The sequence below is a fragment of the Mytilus edulis genome, chromosome 8 (assembly GCF_963676685.1).
Source record: "Mytilus edulis chromosome 8, xbMytEdul2.2, whole genome shotgun sequence".
Taxonomy (NCBI): Eukaryota; Metazoa; Mollusca; class Bivalvia; order Mytilida; family Mytilidae; genus Mytilus; species Mytilus edulis.
This window is the reverse complement of record NC_092351.1, coordinates 16,469,132-16,492,997: the sequence shown is the minus strand read 5'-3', so window position 1 is coordinate 16,492,997 and position 23,866 is coordinate 16,469,132. Positions and strand designations below refer to the sequence as shown.

The 23,866-nt window shown below is 31.3% G+C and overlaps 1 protein-coding gene across 1 annotated transcript in view; it reads right to left on the bottom strand.

Annotated features, from left to right (window-relative positions):
- Positions 1-8,523: 8,523 nt before the first annotated feature.
- LOC139483968 (von Willebrand factor A domain-containing protein 3B-like) overlaps positions 8,524-23,866 on the bottom strand; it is a 61,488-nt gene continuing 46,145 nt past the window's right edge. Inside the window, exons 26-36 of the mRNA XM_071267686.1 lie at positions 22,618-22,742; positions 17,932-18,072; positions 17,021-17,118; positions 16,522-16,596; positions 13,571-14,072; positions 13,060-13,228; positions 12,373-12,486; positions 11,872-11,993; positions 11,255-11,513; positions 10,587-10,821; positions 8,524-10,192 (exon numbers count right to left, since the gene is read on the bottom strand). Coding sequence (XP_071123787.1) covers positions 10,057-10,192; positions 10,587-10,821; positions 11,255-11,513; positions 11,872-11,993; positions 12,373-12,486; positions 13,060-13,228; positions 13,571-14,072; positions 16,522-16,596; positions 17,021-17,118; positions 17,932-18,072; positions 22,618-22,742 — 1,976 coding nt within the window. The 3' untranslated portion in view covers positions 8,524-10,056. The remainder of the gene's footprint in view (positions 10,193-10,586; positions 10,822-11,254; positions 11,514-11,871; positions 11,994-12,372; positions 12,487-13,059; positions 13,229-13,570; positions 14,073-16,521; positions 16,597-17,020; positions 17,119-17,931; positions 18,073-22,617; positions 22,743-23,866) is intronic.

Sequence of the window (23,866 nt, the reverse complement as noted above, 5' to 3'; positions counted from 1 at the left end):
TCAAGCTTACTGTTTGTGTCATATATGGGCATATGTATGTAATCAGAATCGTCCATAGATTTTATATCCAGTATATAAAATGGTGAAATATAATATCTTTTGGGTGTATCCATGGCAACAATCTGCATTTATTTGTTATAAAATATTGCAAAAAGAGGGGAAAAGATGTCACATATTTCCCCAAAATTTGGCTAAAAGTAGAATTTCAATCGCTTGAAGTAATACCTTTTCTGAAACTGTATACATATATCATTCAGCAAATCCAATGAAAATCATATGTCTTTCATCTAATTGTTTTGTAAAATTGCGTCAAAAACTTCGTGTAGAAAAAAAGTGTTTGTAAACATTACATTAATTTCTGGACAGATGGCCGGTCTAGCTATGAAAATACGGATTGTCAAACAGAAAACAGCCCATAAAACATGTAAAAAATAATCTTGATGCTCTTATAAACCATCTTTGAAGGCTTAATTAGCACTCAGCTGTCTAAAAATGAATTTTATTACATAACAACTTTCCTATTTGAAAAATCCACGGGGGCCAAAATGCGAAACTAAACTCCTAAATGTGTATTGCTACCTTATGTAGACGAAACGCGCGTCTGACGTATTAAATTATAATCCTGGCACCTTTGATAACTATTTCATTAGAGTTCAGTATTTTGTTGTTTGATATTTTCATTGATAAATCTTTTTCAATTGATATGTATACTGACTCAAATGGTAGAAGTAGAACTATTATTTTGATATCACTGAGAAAATCTTAAAATTAGATTAGGCGTTTAAGATGACAAACAATTACAATTTAAAACGTAGCATGCGTTGTAACGAATATAACTGAATAATTAGCTATGCCAGTGTGTATCTGATTTGGAAGGTAAGTTTCTATAATTTATTTGGAATAACCTCAAAATGAATGATGCCATTGGAAAAAAAAATAGATGCAATAAGGCATATTCAAATCAAACAACGGCAATTAAAAAGGAAACCGATAAGTGGCCAAGGCGAATCTTAGTAAACTCCAAAATAATAAATTATCTTGCGCAGCTATCTGGCTCAGTATGTTGCACCCTAGTGAGTATAATTTCTCTGTATGCAATCAAAGGATAAAAGTGAATTCCAATTAAAAAAATTCCTTTTATTTCAACTAAAATCGATATTTGTATGCAACAAATATTAGAAAGCTTTTATGATATGACCAATTTATATTAAATGTCTGAAGTTTTATTGTTAATTTGGCCATAACTTTCGTGAGGGTAGTTTTTTTTTCTAATGGATTAAACACAAATGCTAATGTTTTAGATTTAAATTTGGCTAGAATGTATAGCAAACTTAAAAAAAAAACAGTTTCTTTGTGTTCACCACGTCAGAACATAAAAATGAGCCTTAATAATATCATTGTCAATAGAGTAATTAGAATTTGAACTTTTCTACATGGTATTTACTCAACATGGTAAAGCATCAATCGTCAGATGAAACTTCTAACCAAGCCGCTCACTTTCTCTTGTCAGAGACGTATAAATAAAGAAGAGCACAGTTGACTGGAAAAAAAGTTGATTTGTCTTCCTAGAACAGTTATCTGCCCATAGACATAAGATGATGTCGAATGAGCGCTAATGATACAACTCTTCATCCAAGTCATATATTAACTATCTTAACTTTCTATAAAAAAAACCATAATTTTGACAGACTCGACAATAATAAACATCACACACACATTCTCATAAACAAAGAATTATTTTATAAAGAAATATTGTTTTTCACTTTAAATGGAAAACCGTCAATTGTGAAATGCATGTTTTTATGTTACTTAATTGGGCAATGTTTTTATAAAGAGCTAATGACGAAATGAGAAGTAACGACCAGAAGAAAATTCTGTTCAAGATCATACTACTGCTAGTATTTCTATGGTTAGTTAAAGCATTCATAAGAACAGCCACACCAAAACATCGTGGACCATTTCCAGATTTCATTTACGAAGAGAGAGATACTTTTGGTCGAGTGATAACTAGGGACGTGCGAGGGTGGGTTATTGACGAATACCTTTGTGATGGTAAAATTACTGACGACTTTGTCTTAGCTCATCTAAACAATCCACCCAACACTCCAATCTATGTTTATCCAATGGAAATTGATGAATATGTGTCAAGCGACATTATCATGACAGGTCAATATGAATCGCAAAATGTTAAAACAATGATACAGTACATGAAACGTTTTCCTAATGCTGTTTTCTTGGACTTGGGTGCATTCGTTGGATCGTACTCGATTGCTATAGCAGCTCTTGGATATAAAGTTGTAGCGGTGGAATGTTTGAAATCAAGTGTAAAGCGATTGTATGCCTCGATGAAAGAAGCAGGAGTTAGTGATAGGATGTCTATCATACACAATGCTATATCAGATATTCACGAAAGAGCTGTAGTTGAAACAGATCCAGGCAATCTTGGATTAACTTATGTTGTACAAGGCAAATCTGAAGGCACTGAAACCGTAGATGTAATTGTTCTTGATGATTTCTTAGAAATTTTTCAGTTTAAACAAGCAATTATAAAAATGGATGTTCATCAATATGAAGATATGGTTTTAAATGGAGCAAACAAATTCTTCAAACAAGTAAATGTTGAAGCAGTGCTGATGGAATTTGTTCACCATCGTGATGATACATTTGACAATGACGGCAAATTCATAATTAATTTTATGGAGTCACATGGTTTTGAGCCAGATGTACCGGCGAACATTAAACAGGACTATAAAAAATGGACAAAGTCGGAAATTTTATTTAAGAGAAGTAATTAAGCCGTTTAGTTAAACCCTTATTTCAGATACAGCTCAATAACCTAGTGTACGAATGATTCTTTTGCGTTTGAAAAGCAAATAAAAAAGAACATTGAAAAAAGTATATTTTTTTGGAAACCACTATGTTAAAATATTATATATTGATTGTTGTCAGGCATCATTTAAGAGAATTAAACTAGAACCTAGTGTATTATTTTGATCAACATACAATAATATGTTTTGGTTTCAATTAAGTACTAGGATTGTGCATATAATGGTATGTAGTCTTTACATTACAAGCGTACAAATACTGAGTATATATTACATTTTCAGGAATGGATTAATGTGATTAACTAGATTCATGTCTTTATATACAGTGGTATTAATTAATGACGGGCATTTTAATAAAAATAAGTATGCTCTGAAAAAAACGAAAATCTTATTTTGGCTAGGAAGAAAATTGTTTCGTAGCATTTCGTATTACAATCTTGCCAAAAAGGTAATGCATAATGAACGATAGAATCATAAGATTGTGTACGTATAAAATATAACCTTCATACGAATATTAGTATGAAAGTAAGTACTAGTTATGTTTTTTATTGTGACGTGAAGAGTGCACGTATTGCACGTATTTAGTTTCAGCTATCAGAGGGTGCTAATTTGTGCCGGCCACTCAGTTCACAATGGTTTAACCATGATCTGTTTGAACTGAATATAATCAGACAGGCTATCTAGTCACTCGTTCGCCATTGCTACTCTTTCAACGGTATCTTAACAAAGGAAATATTGATATCTTGGTTTACCTAGCAAATAAGTTAACTTATTCCTATGAGCACCAATTGTGCTCAATGGAAAATTAGGCATGCTCTCCTGTATTGTTATACATTGTACGGCCAAACTAAGTGAAGATCTGTATAATATCCATTTAACTGATGAATTCAGAATAACATAGCGTTATATTGATGATGTTTGTCGTTAACTGGTTAAGAATTCTATAAATATGATGCCAAAAAAATTACTGAAAGGAAGTTACTTTCAATAAATCTTATTTAAACAGCAACAGCTTATTTGGCTATATCTATAGAAAATCTATTATAACAGATATTCTTTTTTTACATTAAGGATTTTGATAGAAACCGTATAATTTATATAAATAAAATCAGTATAGAAAGTAAATTAGCAAACATACCGACCTACAAAGAAAATCTCAAACGCAAAGTCCTTTATCAAATTGCAAAATCAAATTCTCAGAACATCAAACAAATGGAAGACAACTGTCACTTTCACGACTTGGTACAAACATTTCATTATGTGGAAAATGGTTGACTGAATATAGCTTACTAAAAAGTAAAATAACAAAAATACCAAACTTAAAGAAAAGTCCAAAAAAGAAGGTCCCTAATCAAACAGCAAAATCAAAGTTCACGCACATCAAACGAATGGATAACAACTATCATATTCCTCAATTGGTACAGACATGTTTGTATGTAGAAAATGGTGGATAAAACCAGTTTTTATAGCTTAATCCTTATCTTGTATGACAGTCGCATTTAATACCTTTATATCGACAACAATGTGATATCAAAACAAACAAATAGATACAATTGTTAAAAATTGGGGTATAACAGTTAACATTGTGTTATGATCTACATCGATATAAAATCAAGTAAATACTTCAACTGATATATCATCAAAACAAAAGTATATTCTTAACATTTATCAATTTGACACTGTATTAAGATCTATGAATATTGGATTTATCGATACAACATTGATGTTCTTGTTGTATCCGACATTCTTTTCATTTAAATGGCTGAACACGAATAATTAGCTAATGGGTTTAATTGAAGGTCACATAAATTAATATTATTGCTATACAGCTTTGAACATTTCAGGTCCTACATTTCATCGATACTTATATTTCGGCTTGTACAACATCATGTTTTTCTCAATAAATATAAAAAAAGGAGATGTGGTATGATTTCCAATGGGACGACTATCCACCAAAGTTCAAATGAAAAGGGTGTAGGCAATTATAGGGAACCTTCAATAATGAGAGAAAAAACAATTCATACGTCAAAGTCGGCTACAAAAGCCGCCGACATAAAAAGTATGAAACAATTCAACTGATAACAGCCATTGGATACAAGGTTGTAGCGTAGGAATGTTTGAAATGAAGTGTAAAACGATTATATGCCTCGATGAAAGAAGCAGACGTAATTACGTGATAGGATGTCCATCATACACAATACTGTATCAGACAATCTTTTTGTTTTGATGGTCTCATGAATACGGATTAATTGAGGTAGGATAATTTACTTTCAAGTATATAATTCATCGGCGATGTTTCTTCGCTTATTTTGACAAAATTGAACCAAATTGGTTGCTCATGCGATGATTTCTCTTTTAATAATGAGTGTACCAAACTAAACCATATTGCATTTTTTTCATGATATCTCGAAGCTTATGCCTGTTTAACAATATACATACTATAAAATAGCGAGCTAGAGAACTCGCTCAATATGTGAAAATGAGTACAATATCGATTCAGTTTTAGAACTATAATGATTTATCCAGTATGATGACTGATGGATGTGTTGTGCCATAAAATATTCAACCAAGGTTGTCATATGTCAGGGTTTTTTTAAAAGTTATTCATACTGGTTACATTTGTACATTTATTTCACAGTTTAGAGAGGTAGAAGATATTTAAAAAGAATTGTTGAAACTGATGTTGAAAACGTCATGGCATAAAATGAAACCAATTCCAAAAGTGTGGGTGATATATTGTTATTCGGAATCACTGTCAATGTTTATTTGTACTTTTATAAATGTACGTATACCTTATGATTATGATAAGGTTTGTAACTTTCTTCCTTTTGAGAAGACAAAAACTTGATATTTAGTCAGTTTCCAAAAATATCTTTATGATTTTGAGAATAACTTTAAAAAAGTTTTACATTGGAGCTCTTTTTTTTAAGGAAATGATTGTAAAAATAATTCTGTTCATGGGCAGGAAAAAGTGTCTTGCATTGGAATGAAAATTTCAAATAAAATTCAATGCTAGAACTTGAGAGAAACAATGTTTCTGCTAGAAATAAATTCCTAGTAGGATGTTTCTTATATAAATGTTACAATCAATACATATTTCATATACTAGTAGTAGAAGTATCATTGGTGTCTGGGAATATTGGTAAAACATTGTGGTCAAGGAAAAGTGTCAAGTAAATACTTAAAAATTGAAGAAAACAAGAGGCTCTCAAGAGCCTGAATCGCTCACCTGAATTTTTTTGGTTTAATCTCTCATCAATGATTATTTTGGCTTTTCAATTTATTTAAATGTTCTTTGAATCGTCCTATTTTCTTCAAAAGCAAAAAAAAAATCATTTTCTCCTATGTTCTATTTTAGCCATAGGAGCTATGTTTCTTGACATACAAGGAAATGAAATATAAAATTTATACTAGATACTCTGAAACTTTAAAACTCATTTAGCCTAAGTTTGGCTGAAATTGATACAGCAGTTTCAAAGGAGAAGATTTTTTAAAGTAAGTCAACATGATGAACAAATTGTGAAAAAAGTCTTTAAAGGGCAATAACTCCTTAAGAGGTCAATTGACAATTTTGGTCAAATTGACTTATTTGTAGATCTTACTTTGCTTAACATTTTTGCTATTAACAGTTTATCTGTATCTATAATAATATTCAAGATAATGACCAAAAACTGCAAAATTTCCTTAAAATTACCAATTAAGTGGCAGCAACCCAACAATGGTTTGTTTGATTCATCTGAAAATTTCAGGGCTGATAGATCTTGACCTAATGAACATTTTTACCCCATGTCAGATTTGCTCTAAATGCTTTCGTTTTTGAGATATAAGCCAAAAACTGCATTTGCCCCCTATGTTCTATTTTAAGTAACGGCGGCCATGTTTTTTGACGGATCAAAAATCGAAGCACACACTTTGTGCAGGATAATCTAAGGAACAATCATGCTAAGTTTCATCCAAATCCATTCAGCAGTTTCAGAGGAGAAGATTTTTTAAAGTTAGCAAATATGATGAACAAATTGTGAAAAATTGTCATTAAAGGACAATAACCCCTTAACGGGTCAATTGACAATTTTGGTCATATTGACTTATTTGTAGATCTTACTTTGCTGATCATTTTTGCTGTTTACAGTTTATCTTTATCTATAATAATATTCAAGATAATGACCAAAAACTGCAAAATTTCCTTAAAATTACCAATTAAGTGGCAGCAACCCAACAATGGTTTGTTTGATTCATCTGAAAATTTCAGGGCTGATAGATCTTGACCTAATGAACATTTTTACCCCACGTCAGATTTGCTCTAAATGCTTTCGTTTTTGAGATATAAGCCAAAAACTGCATTTGACCCCTATGTTCTATTTTAAGTAACGGCGGCCAGTAGTTTCAGAGGAGAAGATGTTTGAAAAATTGTTAACGACGACGACGACGACGACGACGACGACGACGACGGACGCCAAGTGATGAGAAAAGCTCACATGGCCTTTTAGGCCAGGTGAGCTAAAAAACACGTTTAAAATGTAATGGGCCTAAAGCACTTTTCTAGATTAACCTTTATCAGGAACGCTCAAAGTTGAATATTTGAAAGCAAAGAATGCATCAGAAACAGCTGAAGATCACAAACAAGCCAAATCCATTGAAGGCCAACTTTGCCTGAGGGAGCTAAATCCTTAGTTTCATTATAATTTCAAAAGCACAATTTAAATTTAGATAGGTTGATTATAAATCATGTCAGTACGAAAGAACATCAATTTCCCCGATTGTGACCAATCAAATTAGCCTTATAACCAGGTTTGTACTAACATGAGAACCATGATGGGTGCCACATGTGGAGCAGGATCTGCTCATACTACCGGATAACCTGTATCACCCCTAGATTTTGGTGGAGTTCGTATTGCTCAGTCTCTAGTTTTCTATGTTATGTTTTTGGTACTATTGTTTGTCTGCTTTTCTTTTTCTTTTTTATCCATATGGCATTGTCAGTTCATTCTAGACTGAGATTAAATGCCCCTTTGGTATCTTTTGCCTCTCTTTTATCCTAGATGGCGCCAACCAGGTTTCAAAGAACATATCAAATACAGAGATAAGAGTGCACACACTGAAATGTCTCACCTTTTTTACTAATCATTGATATAATGTTGATAGTCCTAACTATAAAGCTTTATTACAACTGTCACATAAACTCAACATTAACCAAGAAAACTAAACATTGTTTAATGAACCATGAAAATGAGGTCAAGTTCAGATGAACCATGCCAGACAGACATGTACAGCTAACAATGCTTCCATACAACAAATATAGTTGACCTATTGCTTATAAATTAAAAAAACAGACTAAAACACAAATACTTAACACTTAGCATTGAACAGTGAAAATGATGTCAAGGTCAAATAAAACCTGTGTGACTGACATATAGATAATAAAATATGTCCATACACCAAATATAGTTGACCTATTGAATATAGTATTCGAAAAATGGACCAAAACTCAAAAACTTTACTTTGACCACTCAATCATGAAAATGAGGTCAAGGTCAGATGACACCTGTCAGCTAGACATGTACACCTTACAATCATTCCATACACCAAATACAGTAGACCTTTTGCATATAGTAGAAGAAAAACAGACCAAAACACAAAAACTTAACTATAATTTATCTAATAAATTTATTTGAAGTGACTTACCACAAACAAGAACATATAAACTATATTATTTTTATTTTTCATATTTTATGAGAAATATCTCAACACAAATAAATACCTAAATCATATTTGTGACAAGTCTCTGTTGTATAATTTCAATATCATAACAAAAGCAGATACATTTTTAAATCCAAACATTATAATTTGATTTGCTTCTTTGCTCATGGTGCAACTATCATATCTAAGTATATAAATTTGTTTTTCTCCAGTATTTGTATCTGTAATTATAAATAAAAACAGTTTCATGTCATTTCAGTAGTCATACCTACGTAAAACAAAAGCAAGACAATGTTTTACAATTATCACAATTATCAAAAGATCACCCACAAAATACTACAATGAAACAAAAAAGATATCTAGGAATGATCAGTGACAATAAACGGAAATACTAGAATCATTTACATGTCATTTACACATTTTATCATAAATGCACCAACATAATATTCTACAACAAACTGTCAATCTTAAAAATAAACGTAACGCTGATCTACTACTGTAAAATAATCATAAAAATCTATCGAATTACAAAAATAAAATATATAAATAAATGTTTGAGACAGATCCTCAAGAGAATGATCATCACAAAAATTGTTACTACTGCAAATATATCACATCATTAATCAACAAAGCACCTAATTGAATGTAATATGGACGGACATAATTATGAAATATAATGAAATCAGCCTTATTTCACCACATGTTAATTAGTTGAAAGGACTGCAGTAAGTCAAAACAATACAAGGACATAAAATTGTCCTTTTAATTTTTTCTGCATTTTGTTTTTCCTTGTCATTTAGATTAGCACTTTTGTGTTTCATCATGAATACAACCCTGTTATCTTTTTTCAATTAATCTAAATGTTTGTATTTATGTACAATTCAAATGTGCCATTAAACAGACTGTTTGTTAGGTTGTTAGAGTTTCAAATGGTACAGTCATGAAATTGCAACTGTTTCAGTGAAATTATTCAAGACTTATGTATATAATGAAAGTGTGGCACTACCCCCTCCAACCTTGTAGTAACAAAATATACATGAAGAAAATGGGTGTGTTATTATATATTTAATTGACATTTGCGTTCTCACTACACACTTCATCAACAGCATACCTTTCAAATATTTAAAAAATATATCAATAACTGTATCAGGATTTTTTTAACTTGTGGCCAATTTTCTGGTCAAACTATCCCTTTTAAATAAACATATTGATATTCAGCCATTTGGAAAAAAAAGTCTACATCCCATTTATAATCTCTAACATTCTTTATTGCCATTTGCAGCCAATCTTCCCAATTAAAAGTTATTAGAGGAAATGCACGCACCATGAAGAACTTTTTTCATGAATCAAAACTAGTGGATGATAAGCCTTTTACAATCAAATGTCATTGCAGTGTGTAGTATTTGTTTTGGGGAAAAAAATACTATTTTATCCCAGGTTGATGGTATCATATAAAACAGCTACTACAGTTTTAAAGCATATAATTCATACATATTTATTACAATATCAAAATAACAATATCAATTTAAATAAGTTAGAATTCCTCTTTGTTTGTTGTGGCATCTTCACTTTCTAATTGTACTTCTTGACATTTTGTGAAGAACTGGACTGCGTTGTCATAGTAATCATTACTTAACCAGAAACATTGCAGAACATCATCTACATCTTTTCTGTAAAAATAAAACAAAATATATTTTAGTGACAGACTTTGATCAAAACTGAGTATAAAGCCAAAATCAAAAGAACTAATAGGGCATAAAGAGATGGTTGAAGCTAAGAATTCTTCAAACACATAATTGATATACAAAAAAATCTAGAAAATTTAGACATTAGCTAATCTAAGCAAATCAATAGTTTTAAAATCATTTTTATATACTTCAACAATGTTTCGGAACCTTATAAATGAAGCCTATCATTTAACTGACTCATTCTAGAAATAACTTGATAAAATTATGAATCCAAAACAAATAGAGTTTAACAATTTGTTCACTCTCAATACTTCATATGAGATAATCCTTATCTTATTAATACATCAAGAAAATACAAAAGGTTGACATAACTTACATAGAACCTTCACAGAATTTGATGTTGATCTTATCACCAACAATACCAGCTATCCAACCTGGTAGATACATGTGTTGTTGTTCATCCATCATGGCCAACACATGGTCTCCTACAGCCAGACGATGATGTTTGGTGTATACTCCAAATATATGGATGGAGTTTTGCTGAGCTTGTGACCCATCACACCATTCCAAAAGGTATTCTCTGCCATTACCTATTCTCTTCTTTATTGATGCTGAAATTGAAAATAAGTTTAAAATGTAAATAGTAAATATGTGCAGAAGTAAGTAACCATAACATTTTCAATTTTTCCCTGGGTGTAGTTGAATTTTTTGTTCTTTGATCCTAAGACTTATATCCTAAGAAGGGAAAGATTTATGGTGAATCAAATGACACTTTTCCATGGATTCATCTATTGTTCAATCTATTTAAACTTTTGTCAGTTCTATTGTCCCATTAAAAAAATGAAATAGCTATTTTTATCTGTGTAGTTTATTCACTGGACCTTTCAAATGTTCTTCTAAGAGAAATCTTTCACTCTTTGATTCTTTGATGATACAATTTTGGACACAACTCCTGATTCATGTTCCACAACAATGTACCCTGGAAATAAAAGCTTTCCCTATCTACCTAACCTGCTTTTAATTATACATCTAACATAAATTTACCTAAATGATATGTTCCATATCTGTCATCCCGGGCTACAACAGCTTGCTCAACCCATCTTGTCTCACATTCAATGATAAAATTAACATCATGTTCAAACTTTTCTGACGTCAGTTTAAATGCTTCCTCCCTCGGAATCTTGGCTTCTTCTCCATCATAAAATCTGACCTTCATCCACATGTTATGATATACTTCTAGTATAACTCCAGGGGCGTAGCTAAAGCTGTAAAGTGGGTGTAAGGCAACTATTGGATCCTTTGGCTGGAAAAGTTAAATATACTAGTACAAATATAGTTTCATAGTAAAAGTATTTTTGAAATTTCCCTGCTATTTGGCTATCCATAGAAACGGCACCTCTTTGAATGTTAAACAATTGTCTTTAAACAGTACAAGAGGCAAAATACTGTTTTATTCAGAATTTTTTGTTAAGTTAGGGTTTATTTAATTGCTTGTTTCTCGGTTCAAAAATATAAATTCTAAGTTAAATAAAATACAATTTCATTAAGAACAGCGCTATAGATTAATGAAAAATATAATACTGTCATGAATCCATGTGCACAAGAAACAATTATACTGTGTAAGGATCTACCAGCAAACAAAACAGAACGGTCACACAAACCTGTAATATTTGGTTAGCATCATCGTAGTCTGTTATAATATCTTCTCTCCAGATTTTTTCAACTTGATGAGTGGCGTCCTCTACAATATAACTACGATCACCACAATCCTCCCTTACAATACCTGAAATTATAAACAAATATAAATATAACTACATAGTTCTATATATGCATGGCTTATCATCTTTTTAGAAAAAGAAAACTGAATATATAACCTTTTTATTTGTTATACAAAGAAATGTTACTATAAATTGTGAATGATTATGCAATTTTTGTTCCTATTCATCTTTTAAAATATTACAAATATTTATTGTTATTTAAAATTGAAAACTTTTACACAAGAAAAATTTCTATAAAAAGTATAAGACATCACTGTTGCTTAATCAAAATCAGATACTGCAGGCTATATGTATGTTTATTTTTTTTAAAAGTCTTAAAATATTGACAGAAACTAAGAGTGTCAGTGAGTTTGTGAGATAAACTACAAAAATCAAGTACTTTACCTCTGAAATACCAGCCTTCATCTGACCATCTAGCTAATACCTCCTCTCCTTCTCTCAAATGTGGCAGTGATTTTCTTAAAATCAACAGTCCTGGCATTTTCTCATGAACCTTGTCTATAAAAAAAAGCAAAAGCAAAATATAAAAAAAAACCACTATCATAATATTTTTAAGGGAAAAAAAGAATGCTTTGAAACAAACCAAAATTCAAAGCTTTTAGAATCATTAGATGTTCACACGATCAAGAAACTTCTTAAATTTGTTGATTATGATGTGGCTATTGTTTCGATTTGCTAGAATGAAATATAGAGTTGGGATCATGTCATGAGAGGAGAAGATATTAAATAATGAAGATAATAATCTAAGTACAGTATGGTTATTCCAGGATCAACGAGTGTTGCTTCATGTTGATGTATTATACGATACTGTGGATTCATTATTATTCCATGTTATACCTATTTTCGTGGATTTCGTGGTTATATGTGGTCCACATAATCAAATGTTTAAAGAAGTGCAAATTTTCTATAGGTTTGCATGCAGACCTTATCAAAACTACGAATTCAAAATATCCATGTAAATACAAATTTTCCATAATCCATGTAAAATTGGTAACCACAAAAAATAAATGAATCCATAGTATTGCAAAGACCTCTGAACTGTTAAAAAACATAAAATGAGTAAAAACCAACCTTTCCCCCCTTGTCTGCTGTCGTCATCAGAATCTGTCTCGGAGGAACTCTCTACTGGGATAACAGGACCATGTGCTAGTACATATCTCTCACTTGTTCTTTCATGTCTCTTCTTCTTTTTCAATCTTTTCTTCATCTTCTTCATTTTCTTTCGCTGTTGCTTTAAGGCCTACAGAAAGTATAAAAGAAAATTATGTGTTATTCAAATCACAGTTAGCTAAGAATAATATTAAAACCATTTCAACAGCATTCAACACATTGCATTGATTTCAGTAATCTGATGAAATTTTGCAGCCTGGCACATTTTTTTTGGAAAATTTTGTATAGATTTGATTGGCCTGTAGAAGAAATTCAAAACTTTCCCAATTTGCAAAATTAAATGCTTGATCTATGTACTTCAAAACAAGTATTTTAGTTTATGTATCTACATTTCCTCGAAACTATAGCCGTAAAATAAAGTAAATAGTTATTTCATTAGTGTGTAATTGTAAACATTAAAATTATAAATCACCAATTGCTGCTGTTCCTGTTCCTCCTGTTGTTTTAACAATTGTTTTCTCAACACTTTCAATTTATGCTTTCTCTTTTTTTCTTTAATTCTTTTTCTTTCCCTTTCCTCTTCTTCGTGTTGTCCTAATACAGGAGTAACTGGCCTTTCTATTGGTGATTTTCTTACTTTTGATGACTTTGGCCTCAGATGAATAGATTCTGATTTTGACCCTGAACTAGAGCTAGAAGATCTCCTTTCTCTTTCTTTCTTTGATGAGTCTTCTGACTTTAATGTTTTTTCTGGTGTTCGAGACCTGGACCTAGATGACACAGATCTTGATCTGGATCTAGATCGTGATCTTGATCTAGAACTTGACCTTGATCTAGACCTAGATCTGGAATGTTTTGGTGAACGAGAACGTGATCTTGACTGCGATGATGATCGTGACCTAGATCTTGATGAGTTTGATGATTTTGATCTGTGTCTTTCTTCTGTTTTCTTAATCACAGTCTTTTCTTCTTTCCTAATAAGGAATTACAAAAATTATTTTATCACACTTTGGTTAAAATTAAGATAAAATGCATACAAGCTGGTATAGAATTACATGTAATAACAAGACCCATGGCAAAACAAGTGGATTCACTTATTTTTGTGGGTACCAATTTTCGTGGATTAAGGTGGCTCGGGCCTATTCGAAGTTTCTATCAGAAGTGCCATATTTTTGGTTATATTTTATTTTTTAAACAAAATAAATCAAATTGGTCGAAAAAAATAGGGGGTCACGGACCATTTAAGCTCAAAATTTTACTTTGAAACAGGTATGTAAAAGGGACCATTTTTCAATGACATGATAGGAAAAATAGAGGTGTTGACATATTTTTATCGAAATATCAAAAAAGCGTTCTATGACAATTGGTCCAAAACTGTAATATGAAAAGCTGGAATATAGTTTCAAAGAATGAGCCAATAAAAATCATAGGTCACCGATAAGGAAAAAAAAATATTTTGCCTTAAAACCCAAATTTTGGCGGGAAAATGGTGAAAATGGGTGAAATGTCATTTTGACCCTTTAACAAATACGGATAATAACGAAAATATTCTAATAGTCACATAACAACAATGATTTCACATTTCTAATCAATTAAAATATTTAGAAAAATTATGTTGAATTTACGACAAGTACTTTTGTAATTCATGTGTGAAATTGTGCGCAGTCGAATAGTCCCGAGCCACCTTAAGGAAAACTTACATGTTTGTGGATATTTAATTTCGTGGTTTTGACAAAGTTTGCATACAAGCCTGTAGGTAATTTGTCATTCATTGAACATTTAATTTCGTGGTTCACCTATACTCATGAAATCAATGAAAATTGGTATCCAACAAATAAAATAATAAATCCACAGTATACACATTTTATTCAAAGCTAAGATGAAGTGAAACCATTAAAAACTGTAAATGGTAAAAACCATAAAGATGGTTTTGTTTGAAATCATCAATCATTATAAAACAATGAAGTAATTGTGGAAAGGGATTAATATAAGTTGCAAAACTTGTTTCCCAATCCACTATAAACAAATATGTTTAAACTAATGAAGTAATTACAATTTAAATAAATTGATTGCTTTATGTAACAGTCTTTGTTTATTAATCAATATACATGATATAAAACATTTATTTAGATGCACTTATAGGTTGTTTCGTACTTTACCAAGGCTTTTCATTCATACATGATTCTACTTATGACGCATGCATGTAGTACAACATATTGGGAAGCAATTACTTTGCTAGCACTATCACTTTAAAGGGGCATTAGATTTGACCTAGACAAAACATTGATTTATGATTTATTTTTGGTTTCAAACATTTAAACAAGCTGAATAATGAAACAATATAGTATGTTTGGTCGCCCTATGTCCCCTATGGGACGAAGTGGATAAAGTCAAGTAAGTCATAGTTATTAAGAGTCACTTTGATTTAATATGATCAAAATCAGCTCAAGAACATTACTGATGTATTATTGGCTAGCATGTCAATTGTCAGTTAGCTGAGAGGGTGATAGAGCAGATTTTAACCCTCAGAAACATTGTCAACTGAGACAAAGCCCATGTTGACAATGTTTTGTATAGGATCACAGTCTGCCCTATTATCCACTGATAGCTATGTTTGAGGGTTTGGATGGGGTTAAATGATTAAAGAATAATGCCCTAAAAAATGAAGATTAGAGAATAACGGGCCAAAAAAATGAAGATTAGAGAAAAAAGGGGTTAATTTTTTGAAGATTAGAGATAAAAGGGATTAATTTTTTAAAGATTAGAGAAAAAAGGGGTGAAAATTAAATGTTTACAGATTAATAGACCCCCCCATCCAGACCCTCATGTTTTATTCAATTTATTAAACTGAAAATTCTGTTATTAATTAACATTTATTCTAAATTTCATGTTAAAAATAAACTATGACATTGTGCACATGATAACAATATGGGTTTAATAAAGTTCACAAGTGATCAACTTGAAAAACATCTCTATGAATGGTTATAGAGCCATGGAGTAGTGTAAATTATCTCCCTTGTATTTACCAATCCAAATCTGGCATTTCAACATCAACTTAGGTCATGAAGTATAATAATGTGTATGTAGGGAAATTTTGTAGTTCAGAAGTCATAAATTTGTCAACTTATGCCCCTACAAAGATTGCTATTTGAGGAGAAAGATATTATCCTTACCTTGAAAAAATATTGCATGGTGTATCAAAATTCTATGTAGTACCTCCAGCTAAACTATTTTGTTTATTTTACTGAGTTTTGTAATACCTTTTCACTTGCAGTTATGGATTTTTATTTTTTATGCATAATTCATTAAGTGATGTCAGTTTCCCAGATTTCAGGGTTATTAATTATTTAAAGGTCCAAGTATATCACTTCATATTTCAGTACCTTTATAAATATAATTATCCATTATAAAATTTCTCTTTACCTCACTTTTTTCTGTTTATCTGAAGGTCGTGGAGTCCTTGGTGTTCTCGGTGTGACATACACTTTATCTTCATATCTGAAAGTAAAAAACTTTATTTTCTTATTCTTGTACAAATAATAAGGGAGTTACTGTATAAAAACAAACTTTATAAACTTTTTTAAACTTTAGTGTTCTTGTTCTTTTATATTGATAAAATTGTATATTTATCAAAATAAACAAAAAAATTAAGGCTAAAAATAATAATGTCAAAAATTACTGACTGAGCAAGTTAAATTACAAATAAATTTAACATTGTAAAGGTGAAGAATATTTCTTTCATTTATACACAAATAAGCAGCATTAGATTGAAAAATACAATTATAACAATATATCAAATATTTATTACTTTGAATGCATTTGCCTTTATTTTCTGTTATCACATGTATTACACAGCTTATTATTTTTTGCTTTAAAATTGTAATGAGTATTTTACACTCAACAGTCTCAGTGTTATACATACTTTCTGCTGTCGACATTCTGTATATCAGCAATATATCTTATGGCAAATTCAAATCTACATTTACTGATCTTCATCAATAAATTCCTCGTTGTTGTTGCCTGAAATGTATGAAAAAATGCATATATTAATCTGAAGAAAAATGGTAAAAAAACAAAGGCATAATCTAGTTTTAAAGTTTTCAATATGCAAATTAAGCTTTGATAATTAATATAGAAATCATACATTTCAAATAATAATTGTCTAGCAATCATCACAAATATCATGAATGATCATGAATGTTGTATAATCTTTATATGACTTGCATCTATTTCATTATACATCAGTTTTTGGTGGGGTTTGTGTTTTCTTACATTTATTAGTATCATTGCTAAAAGAATCAAGGGCTGTCACTCCTGTATAGCAACCAGGAAAATTGTCAAATCTTATCCTCTATGTTTCCCTCAGCTATAACATACTACAGTTTGTACAGCATTGGTTTAACTGTTTAAAAGTTCTTGCAAAGAAACAACAAAGTGCAATTTCCCAATCAATCAGGAACATAACTCCAAAATGACAACAGTGAGAAGGGTTTGGGCCTTTAATAAAAGGGTCTGAATTAAACTTGTTCTATGTGTTTATTTTTTCCTGTTACGTAGCTTTGTACAATACATTTAATTGCACAGTGAAATATTTTGGTGTGTTTTTTTTACGGTAAAATGTCTTCAGCAAAAAGCAATAATTGGACACATGAGAAAAATTCCTTAATATTCAGTATATAACAAAAGTTATCAAAATTAGAATCTTACCCAAGATATTTACCAGAAACCTCAAATTACAACTTCACAGCTATTACTAAGCATAACACATGAATTATCAGTACAAAAGTAATTATTTTAAAACTCATTTTGTGTTGGAAAGAAAGTTCACTCTACCTGTTGTCCATTGAACATGACTACTGTGTAGAATTTATTTGAGGCCTCCTCACGTGCAGGTACCACTTGTACAATACCAGGAACATAACAGTCAGACTTGTCAGTTGTATACTGTACTCTCACTAACACATAATCACCTGCCTATAAGTAAGAAATAATCATATTTAGAAACTATTTTTGTTAAATATATAACGGAATACAGATTTTTCTACTGCTGATTTAAGAGACACAGTTTATACTATTAAAGATGGCACTTCTTTACTTCTAAGAAGGTTAATTAGAATTCTTACAAATGTCAAACATAAACAATTATCTTTTTTAATAACGAATGAAAATAATAAATAAAATACTCCGCAGGGCACAGCTTGATACTACAGCAGAGGTTGAACCTGATTGGTTGGGGCAAGCTATGGACACAACATTTAAGCTTATCATACAGCTCTGAATTTGGATTGTGATTAAATATTAGACACAGCATAGGTTTCTGACATAGAATGAATGCGGACTAAGAACTTAAAAATTTTAAAATTGGACATTTACCTATTATGGTTCAATATCCAAAATCTAAAAACATGGTTAAATTCAGCATTTTAGAAAACACCTAGAATTCAATTTTTGATGAAATCAAACAAAGTTTAATTTTGGACCCTTTTGACCTCAATGTGGACCAATTTGATAAAGGGTCCCAAAAATCTATATACATGGTTACAGGGATCTCCATTGCCTGTTTAACGATGGCGCCCCGCCATCGTTCAAATGTCTTGCGCCATCGTTCAAATGTCTTGCGCCATCATCAATGACTCGCCCCATTGTTAAATTGTCTTGCGCCATCGTTAAATTGTCTTCCGCCATCGTTCAAAACTTCATCGTTTTTTGTAGCCCGACACCATTTTTTTCCCAATTATAATCAAATGCATGTAATTGCATAACCCTTAGGCTTTTTATGTTATAATCCAATACAGTTCTAAGTTTAACGCCTGAGGAATATCCGGATAAGATCGCTAATCACTTGTACCTGAGCTTGTACAGGTAGATCAACAAACCAGACAGGAGAATACTATTTGAGGATAGACGATCCATTTGTCGAATTAATCAACTAAGTTTCAGCAAATGATTATGATAATTTAGATTAAATAAATAAATTAATAATCCAGTTACAAAGAAAACAGTTTAACAAGTCGAACACGTGCTTTATTTTGACTTACGCAATCAGCATCCCCCTTTTTTTAAGAAGTACAAAATAAGACGCTAAACAGTATATATATATATATGTCATCACAAATAACTCGAGTACTGCTGTAACGATAATTTAGAATTACTTTAAAAGTTTAAAAGTAAAAACTTAAATATTTCCTGTAAAGAAATACAAATAAATAAATATAAATACAAATATTTTATTGGCACAAACACAATTACAATAATTGGCAATGGCCCATACAACTGGTATACAAATAGTAATAATGCATAGAATAGCAATAGGCATATTTAGAACAATATCATCGAACGATATCAATATCATCAACAGTAAATGATTAAAAAAAAATATATCAATTACATAGTTGGTCAAACATATTAAGTATTGAAAATAATGACTATATTAATATGTAATATTATGAACAATGATTATTAGCAATTTTATAGAGTTTGTTCTGCTTTACGCAGGTTCAAACTGTCTGAGATGAAAGAGGAAGTTAATTTTAGGATTGTGTATGAATTATTATTTAATAAAAAGATTATATTATTTTCATGTTTTTGAAATTTTGTAGGATCAACGATTATATTTGAAACTTTATGGTAAAATATGTCCCTCTTAGTTGAGTATTTTTACAATGTAAAAGAAAATGTTTTTCATTTTCAATTTGACCAGAATTACATACAGAGCAGTATCTCTCATTTCTGGGAATATTTAGATGTCTCCCTCTTTCAATCATCAGTGTATGAGCGCTTATATACGGATCTTACATATTGCAGCTCTGTCACTTCTGTTTTTTAATATATCAACATAGGGTGGTCTTCTGCCCATTATGTAGACACTTTTGAAAAAGTCTAACTTTTTGGATTCAAATATATTTGCATTTTGAACTTGCAAACATTGGTCATTAATTCTTTGTTTAATAGAATTTAAATTACCTTTAACATAATTAAAGTTATTGATGATATAAGACATTCCAAGTTCATTCAAAAGACTCTTGACCTTTATGACCCAAGGGTTTGAATCTACAGATTTAGTGTAAAGAAATATCGTATCGTAATTCCGAATTCATTTCGTATATTACAATCAAATTGATACATCCGCGTTTGCGGTTTCTATTCAGACTCGAAAGATGCATGTTGCACAGCATCAATTTGCCAGATAAAGTCATTAAAAACCTTTTCATTTGTCAACGTTTGCTTTACAAATCTCTTTAACCTTTTACATAACCCGTACGAATCGTTTTGTTGTTGCTGCAAATCAGCCATACCGGTAATGGGTTCTGATTTTGACAGTGTCCATGAAAAATAAGCTCCACATCGTATGATTTTTAACCCCCATAACAATTACCAAAAATACAAGAAATCTACATGGGGACCTTCATGACAGCTTTTGGTCATTCTCGACTAAGGGGGGACCATGAAGACTTGGCATTTGAATGGTTTAAAACGGCAATAAATGAAAATATTGATACTTCTAATTCTATAATGAAAATTCAAATAAATATCATTCAAATAAGCAATGAATTAGCAAGTTCACCATTCCTTGTATGGAGGGATAAAATACTTCCGATCAGGCTACACTGTACAGCGTAGACACGGTTTGTAATGGTGAAAGTTCCTCCATCGTTCAATTTTCATCCATGGAGATCCCTGGGTTAGATTCAGCACATGAAAGAACCCCATATATTAAATTTTTCTTTAAAATCAAACAAACTTTAATTTTGGACCCCGATTTGGACCAACTTGAAAACTGGGCCCATAATCAAAAATCTAAATGCATGTTTAGATTCAGCATATCAATGAACCCCAAGAATTCAATTTTTGTTAAAAATCAAACTAACTTTAATTTTGGACCCTTTGGACCTTAATGTAGACCAATTTGAAAACAGGACCAAAAATTAAAAATCTAAATACACGACTAGAATCTGCATATCAAAGAACATCAATTTTTGATGAAATCAAACAAAGTTTAATTATGTACCCTTTGGACCTCAAAGTGGACCAATTTAAAAATGGGCGCCAAAATAAAAACTTAATACAAGGTATGATTCAGCTATTCAAGAACCCCAAAAATTCAAGAATAAAACCCAATTGAAATGTCAAGAAATAAGCAATTTATACAAAGTATTAGAAAAATATTACTTTTGGCCCCTAATTCCTGAACAGTTAGGGCCATAACCCCCAAAATCAATCCCAACCTTCCTTTTTTGGTACGAAATCTTGTGGTACAATTTCAGAAAGATCAATACACTTACATTGAAGCTATTAAACCAAGAGTTCCAAATGGTGAAGTTGAAATCATCCCTTCGTAAATTTTACGGACGCCATCACGAGTTGGTTGACCGTTATGGAAAAAACGTTTCACAAATGATATCGGATATGTTCCTTACGTCGTAACTACAATCCCCTTCCCTTTCATGAATGAGACCTACCGAATTAGACTATTTACCGAAGGGTGCCACATGTGGAGCAGGATCTGCTTACTCTTTCGGAGCACATGAGATCACCCCTAGTTTTTGGTGGGGTTCGTGTTGTTTATTCTTTAGTTTTTTTATGATATGTCATGTGTACTATTATTTGTCTGTTTGTATTTTTCATTTTTAGCCATGGCGTTGTCAGTTTATTTAAGATTTTTGAGTTTGACTGTCCCTTTGGCATCTTTCGTCCCTCTTTTACACACAAGTTATTGTCTGGAAACTAGAAAAATGCTTATTTGGACCCCTTATTATGCCATTTATTCCTAAACTGTTCGGACCATTACCCCCAAAATCAATCCTTACCTTCCTTTGGTGGTTTCAGACCTTGTGTTTTAATTTCATAGAGATCCATTCACTTAAACTAAAGATATTGTCCGGACACTAAATGTCTTCAGACGATTACGACGATACCAATATACAACTGCAAAAATTTATTCTTGTTTTGGTTGTTTTTTTATCATTTTGAATGTCACATTAAGTATTTAAAAAACTAGTGACCACTGTCATGATTTTTCTGTTCCCATATATGCTGCAATTTTTATAGATTATCGTTAGTTATCTCAACACTGATTTTCTCGCTTGAGCCAGTACGGTGAAAGTGAGAAAAGCAATCTAGTTGAGATGACCAATGATTATCTGTTTATCACTATTTTACCTATAAAGAGGCTTTTGATTTCATTGTTAATTTCATTGTAAACGGCACATATTCCCTTAGTTTCTGGGGAGAATTTTTCATGTCACTAGACTCCGCTAAGAAAGGAAATTTTCAGTCAGCAAGATCAAAGGAAAACTTCTTTAAATATCGATTAATAAATTTATACAAAAACTAGTTTTAAATGATATATAGACTTTTGGTCTCTTGCTGAAGATTAATAAAAAACACACATTGTCCTCACTGAAATCATATCATAAATTTTGTTTACAAATGTTTAGAAATAATAACCCTTAAAAACATAGGCCTCTACACCCCACAGAAACAATATTATACATTTTTAGTATGTTTAGAAATAATTACCCTTAACAAAGGCATAGGTATAGCACCACTCATTGCAATGACAAGTCTGGTGGGAACTGTTCTCTCTTCCTTGTCTTCAAACTGTATAACAGCATGTCTTGGATCTGGACACCGTACAACTGTCCCTATAATTATAAACATATAGAACATGTATAACAGCATGTCTTGGATCTGGACAACGTACAACTGTCCCTATAATTATAAACATATAGAACATGTATAACAGCATGTCTGGGATCTGGACACCGTACAACTGTCCCTGTACTTATAAACATATAGAACATGTATAACAGCATGTCTGGGATCTGGACAACATACAACCCTGTCCCTATAATTATAAATATAGGCCTTATAGACTTTTATTTCACCTACAATATATCAGTACTTATCAAGGATCTCTTTCTATCACTCCAATGTTCAAGTCCACAGTAATTACAGCTGATTGCATTGAGTGTGTACTCACTGTGTAGGTAAAGGTAATATCTTTGGTTAGCTTGCTTGTTAGACACAGGTTAGGTAAACTATCCTCCTTTAAGGTAGCACAATACAAAGATTTTATATCTCCAACGCCCAAGTTTTAAAATGCTGTAACTTTCTTAATAATGCTTGAAAATTTATAAAAAAGGTAGTTATGGATAGCTAACAGATTACTCTTTCAAATAAATACAATGTTAGTATGATGCAACAATTATGTGACCAATTATAATGTTAACTGTGTCTAAAATATTTTTCCACAAAAATGGACTAGTCTGACAGATAACCAATCTTTCTGTCTGTAGGACTAGGCTATTTTGAAAGGAGAGTTGTATACCTTATCTAATAATGACTTCAGGGTTCAGCTTACAAGCAAGCTAACTAAAGATATTACCGTTAACTACACACTCAATGCAATCGGCTGTAAAAGAATAATGTTCAAATAGCTATATACATGTACCTATATGTACAGGACCAATAATTCCAATACATTTTATTTAGTTTCTTTTCAATATTTTTCATAAATATCCTACAAGAAATGTAGATGGCTTACAATGCAATTGTACATACATGTATGAAATCATAAAATGTGAGTGTTTGCTAATAATAATGTTTGCTCTGCATAATCAACAGGAAAGTCTCAATATTTATATAACATGCAAAGTTGGGGTGCACTGACTGGTTGGAGGTTACTATTCAATAAATATATTTTCATCAACATGGATAATAGTTTTTAATTGTCCAAATAACAGGCTAGTATTTGAACTTGGAACTA